This window comes from Silene latifolia, chromosome X (assembly GCF_048544455.1).
Source record: "Silene latifolia isolate original U9 population chromosome X, ASM4854445v1, whole genome shotgun sequence".
NCBI lineage: Eukaryota > Viridiplantae > Streptophyta > Magnoliopsida > Caryophyllales > Caryophyllaceae > Silene > Silene latifolia.
In genome coordinates this window covers 325,206,497-325,229,631 of record NC_133537.1, presented here as the reverse complement: position 1 = coordinate 325,229,631, position 23,135 = coordinate 325,206,497, and the positions used below count along the sequence as shown (strand labels likewise).

General features: G+C 36.9%; 3 protein-coding genes across 3 annotated transcripts; 1 reads left to right on the top strand and 2 right to left on the bottom strand.

Annotated features, from left to right (window-relative positions):
- The first annotated feature begins 3,441 nt into the window (after positions 1 to 3,441).
- LOC141622058 (uncharacterized) lies at positions 3,442 to 5,847 on the top strand. The gene is made up of 3 exons (XM_074438123.1): positions 3,442 to 3,678; positions 4,022 to 4,375; positions 5,235 to 5,847. Exons 1-3 carry the CDS (start codon positions 3,651 to 3,653, stop codon positions 5,645 to 5,647), a joined length of 795 nt encoding a protein of 264 aa, XP_074294224.1. The 5' UTR covers positions 3,442 to 3,650; the 3' UTR covers positions 5,648 to 5,847.
- Positions 5,848 to 6,128: 281 nt separating this feature from the next.
- LOC141618225 (uncharacterized) lies at positions 6,129 to 9,145 on the bottom strand. Its single transcript, XM_074435332.1, has 4 exons — positions 9,019 to 9,145; positions 8,537 to 8,938; positions 8,066 to 8,140; positions 6,129 to 6,987 (listed from the first exon to the last, which is right to left on the bottom strand). Exons 1-4 carry the CDS (start codon positions 9,059 to 9,061, stop codon positions 6,506 to 6,508), a joined length of 1,002 nt encoding a protein of 333 aa, XP_074291433.1. The 5' UTR covers positions 9,062 to 9,145; the 3' UTR covers positions 6,129 to 6,505.
- Positions 9,146 to 10,152: 1,007 nt separating this feature from the next.
- LOC141618224 (uncharacterized) lies at positions 10,153 to 13,709 on the bottom strand. The gene is made up of 4 exons (XM_074435331.1): positions 13,555 to 13,709; positions 12,878 to 13,276; positions 12,537 to 12,611; positions 10,153 to 10,980 (listed from the first exon to the last, which is right to left on the bottom strand). Exons 1-4 carry the CDS (start codon positions 13,595 to 13,597, stop codon positions 10,499 to 10,501), a joined length of 999 nt encoding a protein of 332 aa, XP_074291432.1. The 5' UTR covers positions 13,598 to 13,709; the 3' UTR covers positions 10,153 to 10,498.
- Between the last annotated feature and the right edge of the window lie 9,426 nt (positions 13,710 to 23,135).

The following is a 23,135-nucleotide window of genomic DNA, read 5'->3' as shown; positions in this document are numbered from 1 at the left end:
TATATAAGTTTGAGCACTTTGAAGGGAAACCTTTAGAAAAGTTGTGTTCTCTTAGTATATAGGAGAATTTATACTTTTAAAATTTGCACTTCATTAATATTTATCAGTTCACTCCATTGTATTTTGATATGTAACAAAAAAATTGAAATGGAAAACTAATAAAAAAAATTATTTAAGTTGTGAATATTTTTTAGTGAATTTGTCACGAAGCTAATAGTAAGCATGTGTCAAGTTATTCTCTACAGTAATAATTATTGCATTATTGAAAAATTTAGCAACTTATACTTTATAATTTAATATCAATTTTATTTTATTTTAATGAAAAAATCATAATTATGAATTTATTTAAAAAATTAGAGTTTATTTATAAGAATATATTCATTGAAAAGATAATAATGTAATGAAAGAAAATTTTATTTATTACCTTATTTAGCTAGATGCTTTTTGGAGGGAAAACTAAGAGAATTTTTATTCTCTTAGTAGTAGGGGGATGTTGAGTAATTGAATGTTCGGTTTGATCATCCTTGCATGTTATTTACTTGACTAGTGCAAATCCTAAAGAAATGGTTTAATTTAGTTGGGATTGTTGAAGCAAGTTTGTTGTTAGTTGATTTGGTTTAAAGGATTCTTACAACAAATAGGAAAGTCTATGTCTTTTGCTCATTTGTATGGTTTAATCTTAGGGTTTTTTGATAACTGCTACCACAAGTAAACCACTTTTTGAGAACTGCTACCAAGGTAAAAAAAGTTTGAAAACTGCTACCATATTCTTTGGTTCGGTTAAAAATCAGTACCAATTAACCCTGAAGAACATTTTTTCACTTGAAAAGACTAAAATTCCCCTTCTTTAACCTTCCCCCCTTTCTTACCCAGTCATAAAACACATTTAATCTACATTACAACTTAACACTCATACTCACTCTATCAAATTCACCTTCATCACTCAATTTTTTCCATCTTCATCCCTCAAACTCAATCAAATTAACCAACTCATTTGAAGAATTTAATCTAACAAAATTCACCGTCATCACTTACCTTGATTTTTCTGGAAAAGCCCTTTGTGGCATTTTTAACTCATTGTAAGGTTTGCTATCCATCCTTATTTACTCTTTATTCTTAATTTAACTTTAATTTAGTAGTACAAAATTAAGAAAGTTCATTGATTTCCTAAGCATGGCAGTGACTTCCTCAAGCTTCTGATTTTGTTCCAAGTGTGCATTCTCGCACTTAATCATCATCAACTCACAATCTAGTACTTTACCTTCTTCTCCAACATCAAATAATTAATTGTATTTCTTTGCCCCTCTATTTGTTCTTCATCATATTATCTAAAATATCCACAACCAAGAGTTGAATTTGGTTTTGAAAACTTGCAATTAATAAATCTTCTCCTAGGATTCTCTTGTGTCCATGACTTCAATAAAGTTACTGGAACGCCACATCCGCACTAACTCCCCCTGTAATTGGACCCAAAATAGGAACCCGAAGACATTGTTGCACGATTCAAATAACCAAAACCCAGATTTCACAACCCTAATTTGAAAACAAATGAGAGATTTAACATAAATTAATGGATTAGAAGGAGAGACAATGAATGAATTGAAGGCAATGTTACCTGACATGATAGATTCAAAGAGAAAGAATGAATGAATATATTCAAATAGAGAGAATGAATGAAGAGATTTGAAGAGAGATTAATGGAGTAGAAGAGTGTAAGAAATTAGGATGAGAGTAATATTATAAAGATGGGGGAAGGGTAAAATAGGAATAGAAATAATGACTTAATCTAAAGATTTAAAATGAATGGTTGAGATTCATTTTAATTGAGCTTTGGAGTTAATTGGTACTGATTTTTAACCTAACTAAGGATTATGGGAGTAGTTTTCAAACTTTTTTTTACCTTGGTAGCAGTTCTCAAAAAGTGGTTTACCTGTGGTAGCAGTTATAAAAAAACCCTTAATCTTATGAGGAATTGATCCTAGCTTCATCTTTTGGTTAAATTCTTAATCTCATGCTTAGTCTCTTTTCATGGTTTAATGATTTGTTGCTTAAGTTTGAAGGGTATATGTAGATGTTTTAATTTACATGTATCAACATCTTGAGGTGATAGTATTGGGTAGATATTTATAAGAGAGTAAAAAGAGTCAAACTTTACCATTGTTGGATTACTAAGAGAGAATTACATCAAGTTTTCCCTTTATATTGAATCTTGCATACTAGTTGTTTGTGGAATTGTCTCAATAGGAAGATCTCCAACCTTTACTCATATTTCCATGTTTGTTTCCCAAAACCAATCCTTTTTCATCTATGTTTCCTACTAGTTGACCTTTGTTAATACCCATTGTTTGTGATTAGTGCCTTTTGTTAAGTTTAAATTGTCATTAGGATCTTAATTAGTAGTAGAGACCTACTTAGTAATCAATAGTTTACAATTCAAGTTTTTAGTTGTTAACCTTTCTCTTGGGTTCGACCCCTTTGCTTCCACTTTACTATTGTTTTAGTTTAAAGTTAGTAGAGTCAAAGTCTAGGGTATAAATTGTTAATTTGATAGGTTAATTCTAGTATTTTACGACACCTAGATTTACCAAGTTAGTTTTGCTTTGCTGTTATTTCTACATAGAGAGGGGGGTAGAGCAGTAAATATTGAATGTTTTACTGTATGTAAATATAAGTAGATGGATGCAGACATGCAGTAAGAAAATGATAAGGGGTAGTGTAGTTACCTGAGGAAGGTGAAGATGATGATGAAGGTGCAGGAGTAGCCATGGTGGGTGGGAAGTTGGGAACTGTACCGGGAAGTGGAAAGTAGAGAGAGAGAGAGAGATGTAAGCTTAAGCTGTTTGAAAGGTAAAGAAAGTGAAAAGAATCTCTTTGTTTCTATGGAATTTGGATTAAATGGATGCTCCATTATTGAATCAGTGGTTTAAAATAAATTAGGTAAACGGTTAATTCCGATCCACCGATTCACTAATTACGTAATGAAGTGGGTAAATTGAGAGAAATAAATAAATAGAATCTCGATTTAATTCGTTTTGGGTTTGTGTTTTGAGGATCGTTTTATAAGTGATAATTTGAGTTGAATTGATTTATCATATTGAACCACACTTTTTTTTTTGAATTTATATTTTCGTTATTAATAAAATTAAGCGGGAATATTGGGTTGAAATTGAATTTTATTTTATTCAAATTCCGTTCTTGTACAAAATAATACGGAGTACTCCGTATTCTCTTAATCATATAAATCATGCACCCAAAATTAAATTTTGAAGCTTGTGAGGTAAAGTAGAACTATACCCAAAATCCCAATTCCCAAACCTTCCTTTTTACGTGTTGCATAACAATTACCATTTCCATACAAGATTTCAAGTCATAAAAAGACAAAATAGATTAAAGTAAAAAATTGTGAGTATTGCCCAAGCAATACGAGTATCAAATACGAGTACATCCAGCCAAAAAACATTTATTACTGTTTGTCCTTACCACACTTTCACCCACTACAGAACTACACTGTAATAAAATTTTACTCCCCCTTCTACAAAAACTAAGTCCACCTTTAATTCATTTTATCTCCACCCTTATTATTTACCGTCTTATTGATAATCTAATCTCTCTCCCAACAATTACAAAAAAAAGAATCTAAACCGGAAATTATGGCAGCTTCTTCATCCCTTCCCTCTGGTACGTAAATATAAGACCTGTTGCTTTATTTGTTAGTTTCTTTTAATAGACGGTCTTACATACACTAATTTAACGTGAGACGGTCTCATACCTGCCGACTCAATCTAATTTTATTTTATTTTGGTTGATTCATTTTATGTTGTTTTTTTCCTGCACAATGATCCTTATAAGACCGTCTTTATCGGGCTAGTTTCATAAGAGGCAGTCTTACTCTAATTTAAAGTCAAACCGTCCCATACAACAATTTGTGAAAGTTGTACATGTTTAGTCCAATTAATTGACTAGTTTTTTTTGGTATAATGTGAAAATTATGTAAATTTCTTCACATAATTTTATTTTACAGGAGACGAAATTAAAGATCATCCATACCAAGTATCTGTCACCCCAGGACCAAAGGGCGCGTACGAAGCCCGTTTAACCGATTCGGGTTTGTACGTTCGGGTTGACATGCCAGGGGTCCCACCAGAAGGTGTTCAACTAATTAAGTACAGTGGGACCCGTACCGTGACATTCTCAGGTAAGGCACCGAAGTTCTGGGACGGGTACGATTCTTCGGTTCGGGTTTATGGTGGCTCTGTTGTGTTGGACCAAGACCCGAACCAGGTTGAGGTTGAGTTGAGCGTGAAGAATGGGTGTATGAGGTTGTTGTTTCCGGGTTCGAATGGTACCCTTCATTTCTCGCCTGTATCAGGTTCAGGTTAGTTTTTGTTAATCACCCTATTTTCCATGTTTTAGTTTTTGTATTTTGATTAGTACTGTATGTAAATGTGTAATTTGATTGATTAAGTTGCCTTTAGAATGTCATACTTGACCATCTAAGAAGGTGACAGGGCATCGCCCGGGTGGTATTGATTGAACATGTCAAAACCCTGGGTTTAAACGTCTCAAATGAAATCGATAAAAATATTAGACAACATAATTAGACGAAAACGTATAAATGTCTAAGCTAGTGGTTTATGGGGTAAGTCCGTAAGTGGCTTCAAACCTTACTCCCTAAGTCACTAGCTTACACTTTTGCTAGAGACGGGTTACGACTCATCCCCCTTATAATCCACACTGTCGAACTCCAATTTTGCCCAATACTTCAACCCAACCCGAAATGGATACAAAATCAACATGCTGGAAAAATGCTCTATATATGGGATTGATCTTCAACTGTGTGTCATTTGTATTTGATAAAAGAGGCTGAGTTTCTTTGGGTTTTTAGTTTTTGGTTGTTGGGTCTCAAGCCTAAACCAGTAGCTTAGACTTTTGGTTACGACAATGCTTTCGTTGCTGTGTTGGTACTCCCTCCATCCCATTCATTTCTTCACGCATGTATTCCGTTTTGGGAGGATTACCTTGAGGGAGCATAAACAAACGTGTAATCTGAGACAAATCATTCACCTAGCCTCAAAAATTTACCTTGGGTTTTTTATTGACACGATTCTCACATTCGATATCTTGATATATACGTAATTTAATGTAATGCCGTGTCATGAAATGGAGTATCGGATTTGTTAAATGTGTTGTTATTCGTTATTCACTAATTTTAGGTTTGATTTCTTCCATTACAGTATCCCCCACTGTAGAATTCTCCCACATCAACCCTTTTCTGATCCAAGGAGTGGAAGGAGTGTACGAAACCAGGTTACTCAAAGATGAAATAAGTGACTGCATGTACATAAGGATGGACATGCCTGGACTTGCTGAAAACCATTACTTTCTGAAACCAGATCCCGAGGAAGCTGAGAGAACAGGTGTGCTTTACGGAGGAACAGGCGATAAGGAACACCCTTTAGACCAAGGAGGTCGTGGCTACTACAGTGGCTATACCCTTCATTGTGGCTGTTGCCAGATGTCAAGGGTGCAACATGAAATCAAGGACGGGGTGCTCAGGATTCTCGTCAGGAAGCGCAAAATCCAGGAACTGCAGTCTGCTCAAACTGGTCGTAACTTGGGTTCGAACCCCAGAGGACGAAGAAGATGATCTGTGATCTAGAGAGTTGGAGATGGGATTGGTTATGCTTAACTTAAATTAACTATACTCCGTTTTGTTAAGTTGGAATTTTATCTTGGATTCGAATCTCGTAGTTTTGGTGTAACACATACAGTATGTTGCAGGCTTGCAGCTTGCAGCTTGCAGGAGTGTTATGGCTAATTAACCATGAAGTATTCATTAACTACAAATCCGTCTTACAAGTTACAAGTTATATTTCACGGTTATCATAGAGTAAATATAGTACTCTGATTCGTACATTTATATTCTTCCCGTTTCAAATTTTGGATCAAACTTGGCATCAAATTGTTTTCTACACTGAAAATTGTATGGAAGGAGGCAGGAGTGCGAGCGAGCCCTTTTTCCTAATTTCTCCCTTCATTACCTTCCATATTCTAAAATCGACGGTCACAAATAACATACGAAAGAAAAGATCACATCTATCATGAGTAATTATCACACGTAAATCGTAGAATGAAATGGACCGTCTCATACAAGTCATAATAGATAACGAAAGTGTACTTTGAAAGATCAGCCTATTGATAAGAAGACAACCTTGTGACAAAGTTAATCAACAAAATCCAACAACGATTCCCTCTCCATTGCTTCAGTCTCTCCTTTCATTCTCGCCTCGAACTATCAGATTGAATACCGACTATCAGATTACGGAGCATCCAGTAATTTGCTGAAAGACTGTCTCACACCGGTCATACTAAATAACAACCAAAAGTGTAGGCAGCTATGCATGGCAGGTTATACAACCATTTCACCAACTATTGCATGCTAAAACAAAATGATAAACTGCAGCTAAGTTTTAGTAATGTTGCACCAACAAATTATTACTACTAATCACGGGAGCTCCCTTGAACTTAGTGTTCGACCCATATCCCCAACGATGTTGAGTGTCACGGGTTGAAGATCTCCACCAGGTGTCGCGGGAGGAAAGTTAATGTGGCACACAGAGGATCGGTCCAGGTTGTCACTCTTACGAACCAGGAACCTCATAACACCGTCTTTGGTGTCATGCTTGACTACGTTGTACCTGCAACAAAAGCACCCTGGTTGCAGGACACCAAAGTACTCGCGAGTCCCCTCATCAAACCGACTTAAATTATAGCCTTCCTTGAACTTCATTCCTGCAAATATAATCCCGCCATCAGAATTCTCCACAATCACGTTAGTCTTGTTATAGGTGTCTGGAACGTCCAGCCGTATGTAAATAACGTGCTTTCCGTCTTTGGTAGGTACGATCTTGTGCTCATATACGCCTTTTGGACCACTTAGTAGGTGCGGGTTTATGTGATCTGCTTTCCCACCAGTTAATATTATACCTGAAATTTCAAACATCACCCATCTTAATTACCTTATGCAATCACGCGTTTCAAATGCGCAGTTTCAGCCAGTTAAACCCTGACATATACAGATCAGAATTACATAAAAAGTTAAGCAACGAAACTCAGTACTCAGTGTTCAGTACAACTATAAACTATGATGAATTAAAATACAATGTCACTCTATGCAATTCAAAGATTAGCTCGAAAGATTATTAACCAAAATTTGAGTTCTATGGATAAGAGGACAGCGACAGCCTTGTCCAAGGCAGTGACAAAGTAAATCAATGAACACTGAACAGCGCGGAAACAACCCATCAAACTGGTTCAGTTGTCGGTTGAGGCGTACAGGAGTACAGGGTGTCTAGAACAGCAATAGGCCTACTATGGTGCAAAGAACAGACATATGGTAATATAATGCTATCTATCAACTAAGTTATGCCTAAAGTAGATCATTAATACTCCGAATTATATAGTAGACGCCATATACTCTGTATCATACAATGACGAATGTAAGACAGAACATCAAACATTAAGTCCTGCAGAAGGGCTTGCAGAATAGCTCCTCAATCCCTCTGTCAACCACAATGTATTGATGCCACATATACAAGAACCTTAGTCCGAATTTCTCACTAGCCTTGAGGTGATCGATTCGTAATAACTTCCATATAAAATGAGTTGATTTTGCACTTCAAAAATCCAGACGAGCCTTAAAAAATGTAAGAGTACAACTTCAAACATAGTACGAAACATTGGAGCTAAAAAGATCATTGCCAACATTGTAAATCATCCTCAACAATAAGTAGCACATCTCAATCATGATAACGATAATCTTAGTATGTACGAGTAAATTGTTGTCAAAAAAAAAGTATGTACGAGTAGTTGTTTACTACAACACATCAATACATTAAATAGTTCACGCATTCTCCTAAAAGACGATCTTACAATAAATTTTTGGTCAAATCAGTTCCCACATAAAATAGAGTAACCTCTTACACTCATACATCAACATTATTCGTCTCCGTCGACATTATTAAATGCTTAGTATTTCCACATAATGAAGATGAAGAAAACATACCATAAGGCTCAAGTGGAGAGTGTACAATGAAAGAAATATTTTGTTCTGCAAGGATTTCGACTTCTACATCTTGCCCTATAATATACCAACAAAATTAATTAATTTGAGATGATACTCACAACCGATTTGTCGAACTTTCATGATAAAATTATCATGAACACAAATTCTTGGTTACGACTTAAGATCATCCTAAGTTGAGACGACACTCACAACCGATTTAAATAATCACAATGGGAGTTAAGAGATTTTAACTTAAAACTGTCGACATAACCTACAACGATCTCAGTCAAAAAATAATTCACAATCATATTTAATCCAACAAACTTAATTAATTTTATCTAACCAATTTATCCAACTCTCGTGTGGTAAGATTATCGTGAGACCGTTACTAAATAAACATATCCTAAAACCGTCTCATACAAAAATTAATTAATTCACCAAAATTGATCGGAGAAAACAAATTGAAAAGACCTGAATTATCATCATGTTGAGAAGCGCCAGAATCACGGCGAAGAGGAGAGAGGAAATGGAGAGAACCGTCACAGCGAGGGAAGAACAAGCGAAAGACGCCATTATGAAGCTCGGAAGTAAAGTCAATATGGGAGGGGTCTCGGTCAAGGACAATATAACCAGCATAAACTCGAGGTTCAGGGGAATCGAACCCGGGCCAGAGAGACGGGGCTTTGGCAGAGAAGGTTATGGTTCGGGTTTCGTTGTATTTGACAACTTTGACGCCGTCGTTTGGGACGCCAGGCATGTCGACTCGGACGTATAAGCCGCGTTTCAGTTTACGGGCTTCGAAAGCGCCTACCGGTCCGTTTTTGGTTGGCTCATGGTCATGTTGTTGGTACGGGTGTGGCTTTGCTGTTATTTCTACGGGAAGAAAATTGAGCAGTTAAAACAAAAAGTTACTGTATGAAGATGAATAGAGTAAAAAAAAAAGGGAGAGTTACCTGAAGAAGTGGAAGATGGTGAAAGAGGTGCAGGAGCAGCCATGGTGGTAACTTGAAAGTGTAACTAATTGTAGAATATGGAGCAATTTTGTTACAGAGTTACAGCGTAGCTGGTGAAAGTACAAATAATAATATTGGTATTTGCTTGGGCAATACTCACAGGTCGCAAGTCCCAAATGACACTTTTAAAACTGGATCTGTTTTGTATTTTTTACTTTTGACTGTGACTTGTATAGAAATGGTAATTTTACTGCAACATGTAAAAAGGAGGTCATGGGATTTTGTTTTTTCACAAATTCAAATTCTTATTTAAGACAGGTGTATTTGTATTACAGATAACACGGGTCAAGAAAGTTGAATAAAACAACAACATAATCCATAGAGAAAAACAATAGGAGTAGTTTTGTATGGGAATTTGGGGAATCTAGGATGATACATAAGCCTTTTGTTTTTCTTGGCATTTGGATAATTTCTGGAAACAATTTGAATTATAGGATATTAGGATCACTAGAATGGAGTTTAGCAAAATTTTCATTTAGAAGACAAAATCTCAGAGAGAGTTTTAATGCCCTCCAATCTAAAAAAGTGTGCAATACATTGTTTAGGAGTATTTATTGAGCTTAAATCGCGATTATATGAGAAGGTATTATCTCCAAAACTCTTCCTTGTGAATTTTCAAACGGACTAGCCCTCTTATTTTTCAATGACATTATCTCATTATCTAAAAAAGTTAGGGGTCGTTTGGTTGCAGGTAGGAAGTTGCATTGCCTAGGAAGTGATAAATCACATGATTTTAGAATTCATGTGAATTAGGAAAAGTTGTTTGGTTGCATAAAGGAAATGCAATTCATGTAGACATTCTCACTTACCTAGGGGGACCTAGGTAAGCAACTTCCTCCGTTATGAAGGAATTAGAGTTCCAAGGTAATTCTATTTCATGTGAATTGGGGTAACCAAACAAGTTATCCATTTTACAATTCACATGAATTGGAATTCCTGTGTTATTTAATGGGTAACCAAACAACACCTTAGTACTATTCAATAACATTATCTCATTATTATCTTAAAAAAGTGTGCAATAAAACTGATTTAGTATTTTGTGTGTTGGATTTAACAAGTACAAGCACATGAACGGATTAAAAAACGTAGGAATAGACATGACTCCCATTATATTTTGAATATCAAATTTCAAATACTCCCTGGTTGAGTTTTGATGGTATCAGAGGCAGAATGAATACCAACTACTCAAATTACTAATTACCGAAAGACTGTCTCACACGGGTCATACTAAATAATCAAACCGTACGCAGCAATAAACAATACTTGGTAGGTTATACAACCAATTCGTCCCTGCCAATTAATTCGAATTCGTGTTCTAGATGATAGTCCTAGAATCTAACCATCATGGGTTCATGGCATACTAAACAAAATGATAAGCTGCGGCTAAGTTTTAAGTAATGTTATACCAACAAATTATTAATCAAGGGAACTCCCTTGAACCTAGTGTATGAGGCATATTCCCATAAATATTGAGTATCCGGGGTTGTAGATCTCCACCTGGTGTCGCGGTAGGTAAGGTGACGTGACACACAGGGGATCTGTCCAGGTTGTCACTCTTACGAACCAGGAACCTCATAACACCGTCTGTTGTATCATGCTTGACTACTTTGTACCTGCAACAAAAGCACCTTGGTTGCAGCACACCAAGGTAATCGCGAGTTCCCTCTTCAAAGCGACTTAACTTGTAGCCTTCCTTGAACATCATTCCTCCAAATCCAATCCCGCCATCAAAATTCACCATGATGATGTTAGCTTTCTTACAGGTGTCTGGAACGTCCAGCCGTATGTAAATTAGGGGCTCTCCCTCTTTGGTAGGTATGATCTTGTGCTCATATACACCTTTTACGCCACTTAGTAGGTGCGGGTTTATGTGATCTGGTTTCCCACCACTTAGTATTATACCTGAAATTTCAAACAGCAATCATCATACAATCATGTTTCAAGTCTGATTATGTGTATAAGTGCGCAGTTACAGCCAATTAACCCACGACAAATACCCGATTAGAATCCCATCAAAAGTTAAGCAGATAAACTATGAGTACTCTGTACAACAGTTATGAAGTACTCCTTATGCTGTAACTAAATTGCCAAATAGGTGGTTGTAAATTAAATATAATCCGACTCTAAGCAATTCAGAGATTAGTTTGAAAGATCGGCAACCAAAATTTGAGTCTAATTGAAGAGGACAGCCTTGTCCATGGCAGTGACAAAGTATATCAGCGAACAGGCCGGAAACAACTTTTCCAACTGGTTCAGTTTTCTGTTGAGGCCTACAGGATGTCTAGAACACACATGCTATCAAGTGAATTATGCCTAAAGCAGATCATATATACTCTCGAGTTATAAGAATAGACGCCATATACTCCCGTATTATACAATGACAAATGTAAGAATGTCAAACATTAGAATCGAGTGAGCATTTCAAGTTATAATAACAATTGAATTAGAAAATTATGCCTAATGCACAAGGGTCTGCAGAATAGCTCCCCAATCTTTTGTCAACCACAATAATGTATTGATGCCGCATACACAAAAACAAATGTAATATATTACTCCATATATTAACAAGGCGTAACTATGAACCTTAGACTGTCTTTCTCGCTAGCCTCAGGGAGATCGAGTTGTAATAACACTGTGACTTTGCATATTCTTATCTCTCATTACATACAAAAGGGTTCATTTCACACGTCTCAAATCCCGTTAAGACTTTAAAAAAGTAAGACACAACATCAAACTTCGGACTGAAACTTGGAGCTAGAAAGGTAACCTCCTGTTTCGTAATCTTTGGTCATCACCTTGCTTTGATTGTCACATAACCTCTGTTCCAAGTATGTGGCGAGACCAGACACCACCGTACTAATACATTGTCTAGGTGTTTAACTCGACTATTTATTTTTTCGTTTTATTTAAAGTCGTCGTGTTTTTCTGTTGCTAAAGGTAAGTATTAGTGTCAAAAATCCCCATTTCTTTGTTAAATTTTTGATGACGTTTTAAAAATGATGACATTGACCGCAAATAACATCTCTATTAGTTAGGGAGGCTTGTAGGTAATGTTGTCTATGATGTTACTCAGACTCGACAGTAAGTATTGAACAGAGTAAATCTCGACAAAATAAGGAAGATAAAGCTTAAACCATCGCCACCAAGTTGCGAGTTTACCCTATAATCACGCTTCCAATGCTATCATCTACTCTCATAGGCGTAAGACACAACATAAATTGATATGGAGCAAATTGTATTGAACTTCAACCTTATAATAAGTTGCTTGCTACTACAACACATTAGAGAATTATACCGAGTATATTTCACAGATTCTCCTAACAACATCTTACAATAATTGATAGATGAACCGTCTCAACCAAAAAGGAATACCCTTTAGAAATTAACCTAAAGACAAGATCTTTTTGCCAATATTTAATTTTTGAAATAAGAGAGTATTGAAAATGGAGAAAACATACCATAAGGCTCAAGTGGAGAGTGTACAATGAAAGAAATATTGTGATCTGCAGGGATTTTATCTTCTTCATCTCGTCCTATAATGATCCAAAAAAATTAATTAATTTGAGAGGATACTCACAACCGATTTGTCAAACATTCATACGATTTTCATGAACACAAATTCTTGGTTATAAGACTTAAAATCTTCTAAGTTGAAACGATACTCAAAACCGATTTAAATAACGGAAGAGGGTTGTAAGATTATGGTGAGACCATTACTAAATAAACATATCCTAAAACCGTCCCATTAAAAAAAAATCAATTCACCAAAATTCATAGGACAAAAACAAATTGAGAAGACCTGAAACATCGTCATGTTGAGCAGCGCCAGAATTGCGACGAGGGGAAAGAAAATGGAGAGAACCGTCACAGCGAGGAAAGAACAAGCGAAAGACACCATTATCAACCTCGGAAGTAAAGTTGACTTCAGAAGGGTCTCGGTCAAGGACGACATAACCAGCATAAACTCGTGGTTCAGGGGAATCGAACCCGGGCCAGAGAGATGGTGCTTTGCCAGAGAAGGTAACGGTTCGGGTTTCGTTGTATTTGACAACTTTGACGCCGTTGTTTGGGACACCAGGCATGTCGACTCGGACGTATAAGCCGCGTTTTAGTTTACGGGCTTCGAAAGCGCCTATCGGTCCGTTTTTGGTTGATTCACGGTCATTTTGTTGGTATGGGTGTGGCTTTGCTGTTATTTCTAGTAGACAAAGTTGAGCAGTTAAAACAGAAAATTAGTTACGGTATCAGTATATGGAGTAAATAGAAAAGAAAGAGAGATGGAGATGAATGGAGTAAAAAATGGTTGATCTTTTGTAAGACGGTTTTACAACAACATTGGGTAAAACGGATTCCACTAACATGGAAATGACCCAAAGCCAAAAGGTAGTTGTTAATAAGATCGATCCGTTTTACTATATCTTGTGTAAAACCGGCTTACATATGAATATGCGGTAAAAATAAGATAAGGAGAGTTACCTGAAGAAGGGGAAGATGATGAAAGAGGTGCAGGAGCAGCCATGGTGGTAAGTGTAAATAATGAGGGTGGAGATAAAATGGATGATGTGAAAAGTGTGACTGTGTGAGTACTTGTAGAAGGTGGAACAATTTTTTTTACAGCAGGTGAAAATTGAAAGTACAAACATTAGTTGGTTTTTGGCTGGATATTTGATAGTGCCTGGGTAATACGGAGTACTCAGATTACTGCTAACATGTTTTGTCTTTTTTACTTTTTGACTGTGACTTGTATCGAAATGGTAATTTTACTGCAACATTTTAAAAAGAAGGTTTGGGAGTTTTTACATGTTGATTTCTTTGGTTTTCCTTGACATCTTGATAAGTTGGATAAATAATTTGTATTGAAAAAGTAGCATGATTATGACTTATGAGATCACTAGAATCAGTATGTTTGAGGAAAATTTTCAATTTAATAGATAAAATGTTAACTCCGCCCGTGAGTGTTTTCGGGCATTCACTGTCAGTCCCAAGCCTGGATAAAGGAGGAGGGTTGCGGTAGGTCTGTGGCAGCCAGCATAAAAACTTAGTCACATTTTATGGACATGAATCGGAATTTGAACATCGTTGGGGCGTCTCCTCAGAAGCGACACGCGCTGCACTTTTTAGACCCGGGTGAAGTGAAAAGTGAAAAGTATGTGAGGGTTGCTAGGTCGTCGCCCGGAAGCGACGCGCCATCTTTACATCTGTGGGTGGTGTCAAATAGGCCAGGGTGCGCTACATCTTCTAGACCCGGGTGTAGTGAAAAATATGCAAAGGTTGTTACGTCGTCGCCCAAAAGCGGCGCGCCACCTCGAAGTATGGGTGTGGTGTCAAATAGGTTTGGATCTAGGAAGCATGGTCAAGAGCGGGTAAAGAAATCAGGACATGGCTTTAGGAAGGGTAGTAGGTTACGTTTTGGTACTTGGAATGTTGGCTCTTTGACAGGGAGATTAGCTGAGGTAGGGGAGGTTATGAAAAGGAGGAGAGTGCATATCATGTGCCTACAAGAGACAAAGTGGGTCGGAGATAAAGCAAGGGTGATAGCGCCTTGGGGTTATAAGCTTTGGTTCACGGGTAAAGACTTTCGTAATGGAGTGGGTATTGTCATTGATAAAGATTACATCGATGATGTGGTAGAAGTATCAAGAAAGAGTGATAGGATTATGAGCATTAAGCTTGTAGTCGGGGATGAGGTGGTGACTGTTATAAGTGCTTACGCACCTCAAGTAGGTTTGGATGCTTCTTTTCGACGAGCCTTCTTGGAAGATCTGGAAGAGGTTGTAGAACGAGTCCCTATTGGAGAGAAATTGATCATTGGTGGTGACCTCAATGGGCATGTGGGTACTAGTCGAGTTGGCTTCGAGAACATTCATGGGGGTTTTGGGTTCGGGAAGAGAAATGAAGCGGGAAGTGACATATTAGATTTTGCTTTGGCATATGACTTGGGTGTAATGAACACTTGGTTCGAGAAAAGACATTCTCATTTGGTGACTTGTGAACCCCCGCGATAAAGCGGAAAATAAAAGCTATAAATTCAAGCGAAAATTAGGAAATTTTCGAAACTTTTAAAAATTAAAGCGCGGGTTCATTAAAACATAAAACACAAATAAAGAATGCGGAAATAAAGATTAAATTATACAACCGTGATAGTCAAGGTGAGGGAAAATATATCCCTCGAATGACAATACAATAAAAGGTGAGTCTAAACAATCCTAATAAACCAACTACTAGTCCAAGGTGCTCGCTAGCTCACACGTCTAAACCCCACAAATGCATCTTCACAAACCTGTCATTCATGTAAACATGAAAGCCACGATCGATGGGAGTAACTCAAGGTTCTCCCAGCCACAAAATGTCAAAACGAACATAACAAAGGACATGAACAAATAACCATATTAGATAAGTTATGAGTGAATCGACTTATAACTAAACATGGGATCATACGTGTTTAAACCAACAAGGATAAAAGAAATGATGGAATAAACCAGTAAGTAAGGTATGCGCAACAATAAAATAAATGGAGAAGAAAGACAAGGAAATAGACACGAACACTTAGCCACAAGCACGTATTTCAAGGAGATATGACCAAAGTAACCATCCAAATAATGCAAGACATTTATCACTCTTAGACTATAATTTCCCCGGGTAGGACTACGATAATAATACGGTCCTAGTCTAAATCTGCAGATTCTCGGGTGTACATCCCGATTCGACGTGCGCCAGCACAGCACGCACCCAAGACTCGACTACTCATGTAGACCGAGTACCCCAATCGCCAGAACAGCACGAAAGTGGCGGAAAGACTAAGATAAGACTCACTTGCCAGCACAGCACAAGTGGCCCAAAAGCCATACTTGCGACAAAGACAAGTAGGCCAAAACCGTACTTGCGAACAAAGACAAGTAGGTCAAACCCGTGCTTGCCGAACAAAGACAAGCAGGGCAAAAATGTATGTCAAGCACGTACGATGGTAATATGGCATTTCTACAAGAATACGACTCTTACAAGTAATTATTTATAATAACCTTTTCATGCTTGTAACATATAAATAAACATTTCATTTCATAATTATACATGCCGGTTAAATAGAATAAACAAGTACAACAACAAGTACATGAGACGGGATTATTAATGTCACACTCATACTTATGGCTTGCATCTCACCATAAGTACGGATGGGAACATCAATCCCGACGATCATACCGCAACTAGAGGGCCTATGGCTCACCCCTAGTGTCCGATAGGACCAAGACTCTCACAACCGAACAATACAATACATTATCAAGAATATTCCATTTTCTAATAACTCATACTTGTCTTATATTAATAGATATTCCATTTTCTAATTTAACATGCCGGTTAAATAAAATATAACAAGCGATAATGAAATAATTTACGCTAGGTGGACTTTACGAAATAAAACGTGAAATCCAACAAGTGAAGCATGCCAAGTCTAATCAAATAAACCACACGAATCCAATTAATTTAACATAGCTAGCGCGACTAATTTAACATGACGAATCCGATTAGATAAACACCGCAAGCCCAATATTTCAAAACAAATGAGCCCAACAAATGAAGCCAGAGAAGCCCAACACTCAAAACTTAATGAATCCAACAATGTAAGCTAAATGAGCCCAAAATGAAAAGGATGGTGAGTCCAAAAATTGAAACCAAAAGAATGACAAACAACTATACAAGGCATGTATAGTACTCAATCAAAGATTCAACCGACTAGTGCTCAAACCACCAAAACAACCCCTGCAAACCGAGCCAAACCCGAACCATATCGAGTCATTCCAGCAAGAGTCCTTGGACATAACCAAGACGGAACCCAAACACAGCTGCCCAATGACAAGCCAAAACAGATCCTAAAGCAGCCAACCTGACCCGCCAAAACAGACCAAGATGCAGGCCATAACGGGTCACCAAAACAGAGGTATACAAGGTCCAAACCGAGTTTTCAAAACGGGAAGGCTAGAGCACACGTAAGACGATATGGGAGAGGGAAAGTAGCATGAATACTGGTCTGTGTACTACTTGTCCCATCCCCAAAATAGAAACCAGAACCGCACCCGTCATGGTTATAATACGAGTTCGACAGCCCGTTGCGGCTTAGTTTTCAGACGATATTTAAGACGTAAATGAGACAGAAACGAGACACAACTAAAAATATGAATAACACCCACTAACTCATCTTAACCATGTTCGAAAAACCCAGGCAAAACAGTCCGCTCCAAAAGTCATTTTGAGGCGGAAATGTGACACAATTTAATTCGTGAACACTACAAGCGAATTCGAGCATGGGGAACGAATTGACACGATGAAGATTGAGCATACAAATGAGGAAAGGTAAAAAGAACCGAACTTTACTAAACAAGGACACGAAAACGACATGTAAGACGGAAATTCGACATTTTGTCGAGTAACCTATCACCGTTACCTCATTTCACTTTAAAATAGCATGCTTCCGGCCCAAAGCTATTCTGAGCTGTCCCAAGTAACACCCAAACGCACGAACGAAGGAAAAAGGCGGGAAATCCGAGCCCAAAGTAAGACGACCGAACGGAAACAGAGGCAAGATGGCGTCTTTCTTACATATAAAGAAGGAGAATGAGGAGGGGAAGCTAATGGTGTAAGAATCAGGGGATTTGGTTGAGAAATAAGGGAGGAAATGGGGGTTGAGGATGGCGGAAATGGTGGTTGGTGTTTGAGTTGTTGCTGCTGCTTTGTTGCTGCGTCAAAGAGGAAGAAGACGAATGATGAAGAAGAGGGAGGTGGGGTTTTCGTAGGATAACAACAACAAATATATATATATATATATATATATATATATATATATATATATATATATATATATATATATATATATATATATATATATATATATATATATAATAATAATAATAGTACACAATAATAATATATAATATTAATGATAATAATAGTAGATATTTTGAAGGTGGATGAATGTGTTGTTGGTTTTTGATTGGTCCAGATTAAAGTATGTACAAAGTGAAATGTGACGATCTATAGCTAGACGGATGTTGAGACGGAAATTATTATTAGTACTGTCATTATTATTATCCGACCAAAAATACGTATATATATATTATTGTATAAATTATGACTCAAAGATTTAATCTAATAATACGTATTTTTATAAAAATGAGCTTTTATATAATACGTTTATAAAAATCGTGTTTGACATAAAATTAATTAAATTGAATAATTCAAAAATATTTAATAAAGTAATTCAAATGGTTAAATAAATTTTAAATGTCAAAATGGGAAATTCGCGGGTGTTACAATCACCCCATCTTTTAAAAAGTTTCGTCCTCGAAACTTGAAGGTAGAAATAAAAGGGTATATATAAAGATAAAACTGGACCTTCGAAATTGGTAACTAAAATATTAAAAGATTACTTTTTGAGAGACTTAAAATCCTTTCAACAGTTTCAATAAAATTTTCCGACAGAACCAGATAAGGTCAAAAGCAAATTATTTGTATAAATAAGAATCAAAATACTTTCAAAAACATTAATGAAAAGTTTTCAAAAGTACAAGTCTTATTCATGGAACGAAATTGCTCTTGTCGTGCACACAAGAACGCCAACTTTTCAAGTCAAAGACAAATTTAAAACACAAATCACTCGCCGACAAGCGTAGAACAAGTTATTAAACGTCTCTAATAACGAGTTCTAACATCCTATCAACGTTAAAACCAAAAGAAAAAGTAATCCACTCAAATTTTCTTTTGGAAAAGCCAAAATGGAAATAATGGTTTCACTTTTAAACTCAAAAGGGAGTTAAATTCCTGAAAATATAATATTAAACTTTGACGAAGAAAGATTAGAGTTAATAGAAATTGGATAAAATTTAAAGAAATCTCGGGTTTGGCAATTAAAATCATGATAAATAATTTTACACTCAAAGAACAGATAGGTAACTAAATCAAATTTTCATTTTCGAACCTTTAAAATAGGTAAGGGTTTGTAAAAGTAACATAAAATTTTTAACAACAGACCAAAAATGGTAGCTTGAAATATTTAGAAATTGTATGAAATGAAAAGCAATTTAGACAACATAAATATAAAGTACTCTAAGAGGGTCCAGACTTAACCAACAAAAAGAGCTATGATGAATTTCATAGGGTAAAAATTGAAGTAAGGTCAACAAGGATGTCAAAGATATAGTTTTTATAGGTCACTAGCATCAAACTTAAGGGAGGAGCAAGATGAAGCGAGGAAAGGAGGTATGAACGGTAACGCTTATGGTCAAAGAAGAAAGGAAATTAGACAACAAGGAAACGCCAGATACTCAAACCTCAAATAACAACATCATCCAAAAGGTTCTGAAAACTTCCCAACAACAAAACCTATGACCAAAACACTCCCAAGGGTTTCCTCAAATTACTCATGTTACTTCATCTTAAGCTATTCCTTGAAACAAGGTACTCCACTAAGAGTGCGATCTCATCACTCCAAATCCTCAAACATCCACAAACAACTTCCACAAGATCAAGGTCAAGGTTTCCAACAAAGCTATACTCATATCCAACTAGTGTCAACCACGGGTTTCTCAAAATGGTAAAATCCTCAATCAAGAATCCCAATACCCAGCTCTAAACTCCAAGAAAAGGTTCCTCAAATATTCCACAAGGTTTTCATTTTAATACAAGGTAGTAACATGCCAATCCAAAGTCTGAAAAATCAATAGGATCTCGAGTCCTTCTATCCTTTTACTTATCACGGATTCCCAAAAGCAGAACTACACATATCTACAACATCATCCCGTCATCTCAATTACTCAATACAACCTCAAAGTTTCTAAAACCATAGGGTCAACAAAGACTTATCAACAATGTAGCTTAGTCTGACTACACTTCCCAAGCTTTTCAAATCCCAAACATAAACAACAAAGCCAAGTTCTATAACCTTAGTAACAAATGCCACTCATACTTGACAACACAAAATCCACCAATCAAATATACTCACTTTATCAAGGATCTAGGTATAAGAATCATCAAGTATGTCTCATCACACTACCTAAATCTTTCCAACATCAATCCTCTCAAAACCAGGTTTAAGGGTCAAACACAACAATCTCCTCAAAGTCAAAATTTCCAACCAAAGTCAACATTCTTCAAAAGAAAGAATACTATGAAAAGGCGTTAAGGGAGGATTAGCAAGGAACAAAGGACAAGTTAGGGAATACAAGAGTAACTTTCAAAGCAAAACAGAAGAGAGTTTAGAAGGAGAATAAGCACCAAGAGGTAAAGAATAAAGCAAGATACACCAAGAATGAGAAACGTCTTCGAGGAAGTAGAAGCATTCTTCAAAGGTTGAACAAATCTTCAATCCTTGGCTATAGGCACCAAATCTTGATCTTCACGTTGGTAGGTTTACGGTTATTGATCCAAGGGCACAACAATTATAAAATGGCAATCAACAAACATGTTAGAACCTAACAAAGAGCAAACACATTACAGACTACCACCTTAGGTCCTTAAGTCTACCCATCTCTCATTCATTATTCAAGGTCAAATTCACATTTAAACTTGGGGTACACGTGTGTGCGTCGGGAGCAACATAGGCTCTGATACCAACTGTGAACCCCCGCGATAAAGCGGAAAATAAAAGCTATAAATTCAAGCGAAAATTAGGAAATTTTCGAAACTTTTAAAAATTAAAGCGCGGGTTCATTAAAACATAAAACACAAATAAAGAATGCGGAAATAAAGATTAAATTATACAACTGTGATAGTCAAGGTGAGGGAAAATATATCCCTCGAATGACAATACAATAAAAGGTGAGTCTAAACAATCCTAATAAACCAACTACTAGTCCAAGGTGCTCGCTAGCTCACACGTCTAAACCCCACAAATGCATCTTCACAAACCTGTCATTCATGTAAACATGAAAGCCACAGTCAGTGGGGAGTAACTCAAGGTTCTCCCAGCCACAAAATGTCAAAACGAACATAACAAAGGACATGAACAAATAACCATATTAGATAAGTTATGAGTGAATCGACTTATAACTAAACATGGGATCATACGTGTTTAAACCAACAAGGATAAAAGAAATGATGGAATAAACCAAAGAAGTAAGGTATGCGCAACAATAAAATAAATGGAGAAGAAAGACAAGGAAACAGACACGAACACTTAGCCACAAGCACGTATTTCAAGGAGATATGATCAAAGTAACCATCCAAATAATGCAAGACATTTATCACTCTTAGACTATAATTTCCCCGGGTAGGACTACGATAATAATACGGTCCTAGTCTAAATCTGCAGATTCTCGGTGTACATCCCGATTCGACGTGCGCCAAAGACAAAGACGCACCCAAGACTCGACTACTCATGTAGACCGAGTACCCCAATCGCTGAACAGACACGAAAGTGGCGGAAAGACTAAGATAAGACTCACTTGCCAAAGACAAAGACAAGTGGCCCAAAAGCCATACTTGCCGGAACAAAGACAAGTAGGCCAAAACCGTACTTGCGTAACAAAGACAAGTAGGTCAAACCCGTGCTTGCGAACAAAGACAAGCGAGGCAAAAATGTATGTCAAGCACGTACGATGGTAATATGGCATTTCTACAAGAATACGACTCTTACAAGTAATTATTTATAATAACCTTTTCATGCTTGTAACATATAAATAAACATTTCATTTCATAATTATACATGCCGGTTAAATAGAATAAACAAGTACAACAACAAGTACATGAGACGGGATTATTAATGTCACACTCATACTTATGGCTTGCATCTCACCATAAGTACGGATGGGAACATCAATCCCGACGATCATACCGCAACTAGAGGGCCTATGGCTCACCCCTAGTGTCCGATAGGACCAAGACTCTCACAACCGAACAATACAATACATTATCAAGAATATTCCATTTTCTAATAACTCATACTTGTCTTATATTAATAGATATTCCATTTTCTAATTTAACATGCCGGTTAAATAAAATATAACAAGCGATAATGAAATAATTTACGCTAGGTGGACTTTACGAAATAAAACGTGAAATCCAACAAGTGAAGCATGCCAAGTCTAATCAAATAAACCACACGAATCCAATTAATTTAACATAGCTAGCGCGACTAATTTAACATGATGAATCCGATTAGATAAACACCGCAAGCCCAATATTTCAAAACAAATGAGCCCAACAAATGAAGCCAGAGAAGCCCAACACTCAAAACTTAATGAATCCAACAATGTAAGCTAAATGAGCCCAAAATGAAAAGGATGGTGAGTCCAAAAATTGAAACCAAAAGAATGACAAACAACTATACAAGGCATGTATAGTACTCAATCAGCATTCCAACTGACTAGTGCTCAAACCACCAAAACAACCCCTGCAAACCGAGCCAAACCCGCACCATATCGAGTCATTCCAGCAAGAGTCCTTGGACATAACCAAGACGGAACCCAAACACAGCTGCCCAATGACAAGCCAAAACAGATCCTAAAGCAGCCAACCTGACCCGCCAAACAGACCAAGATGCAGGCCATAACGGGTCACCAAAACAGAGGCATACAAGGTCCAAACCGAGTTTTCAAAACGGGAAGGCTAGAGCACACGTAAGACGATATGGGAGAGGGAAAGTAGCATGAATACTGGTCTGTGTACTACTTGTCCCATCCCCAAAATAGAAACCAGAACCGCACCCGTCATGGTTATAATACGAGTTCGACAGCCCGTTGCGGCTTAGTTTTCAGACGATATTTAAGACGGAAATGAGACAGAAACGAGACACAACTAAAAATATGAATAACACCCACTAACTCATCTTAACCATGTCCGAAAAACCCAGGCAAAACAGTCCGCTCCAAAAGTCATTTTGAGGCGGAAATGTGACACAATTTAATTCGTGAACACTACAAGCGAATTCGAGCATGGGGAACGAATTGACACGATGAAGATTGAGCATACAAATGAGGAAAGGTAAAAAGAACCGAACTTTACTAAACAAGGACACGAAAACGACATGTAAGACGGAAATTCGACATTTTGTCGAGTAACCTATCACCGTT

Coding starts and splice junctions, on each gene's coding strand:
- LOC141622058 (XM_074438123.1), top strand. CDS start 3,651: ATGGCAGCTTCTTCATCCCTTCCCTCTG. Junction 3,679..4,021: donor TTCTTCATCCCTTCCCTCTG/GTACGTAAATAT, acceptor TTTATTTTACAG/GAGACGAAATTAAAGATCAT. Junction 4,376..5,234: donor CTCGCCTGTATCAGGTTCAG/GTTAGTTTTTGT, acceptor CTTCCATTACAG/TATCCCCCACTGTAGAATTC.
- LOC141618224 (XM_074435331.1), bottom strand. CDS start 13,597: ATGGCTGCTCCTGCACCTCTTTCATCATCTTCCCCTTCTTCAG. Junction 13,277..13,554: donor ATCATCTTCCCCTTCTTCAG/GTAACTCTCCTT, acceptor TTTGTCTACTAG/AAATAACAGCAAAGCCACAC. Junction 10,981..12,536: donor CTCTCCACTTGAGCCTTATG/GTATGTTTTCTC, acceptor TTGAAATTTCAG/GTATAATACTAAGTGGTGGG.
- LOC141618225 (XM_074435332.1), bottom strand. CDS start 9,061: ATGGCTGCTCCTGCACCTCTTTCACCATCTTCCACTTCTTCAG. Junction 8,939..9,018: donor ACCATCTTCCACTTCTTCAG/GTAACTCTCCCT, acceptor TTCTTCCCGTAG/AAATAACAGCAAAGCCACAC. Junction 8,141..8,536: donor TCAACATGATGATAATTCAG/GTCTTTTCAATT, acceptor GGTATATTATAG/GGCAAGATGTAGAAGTCGAA.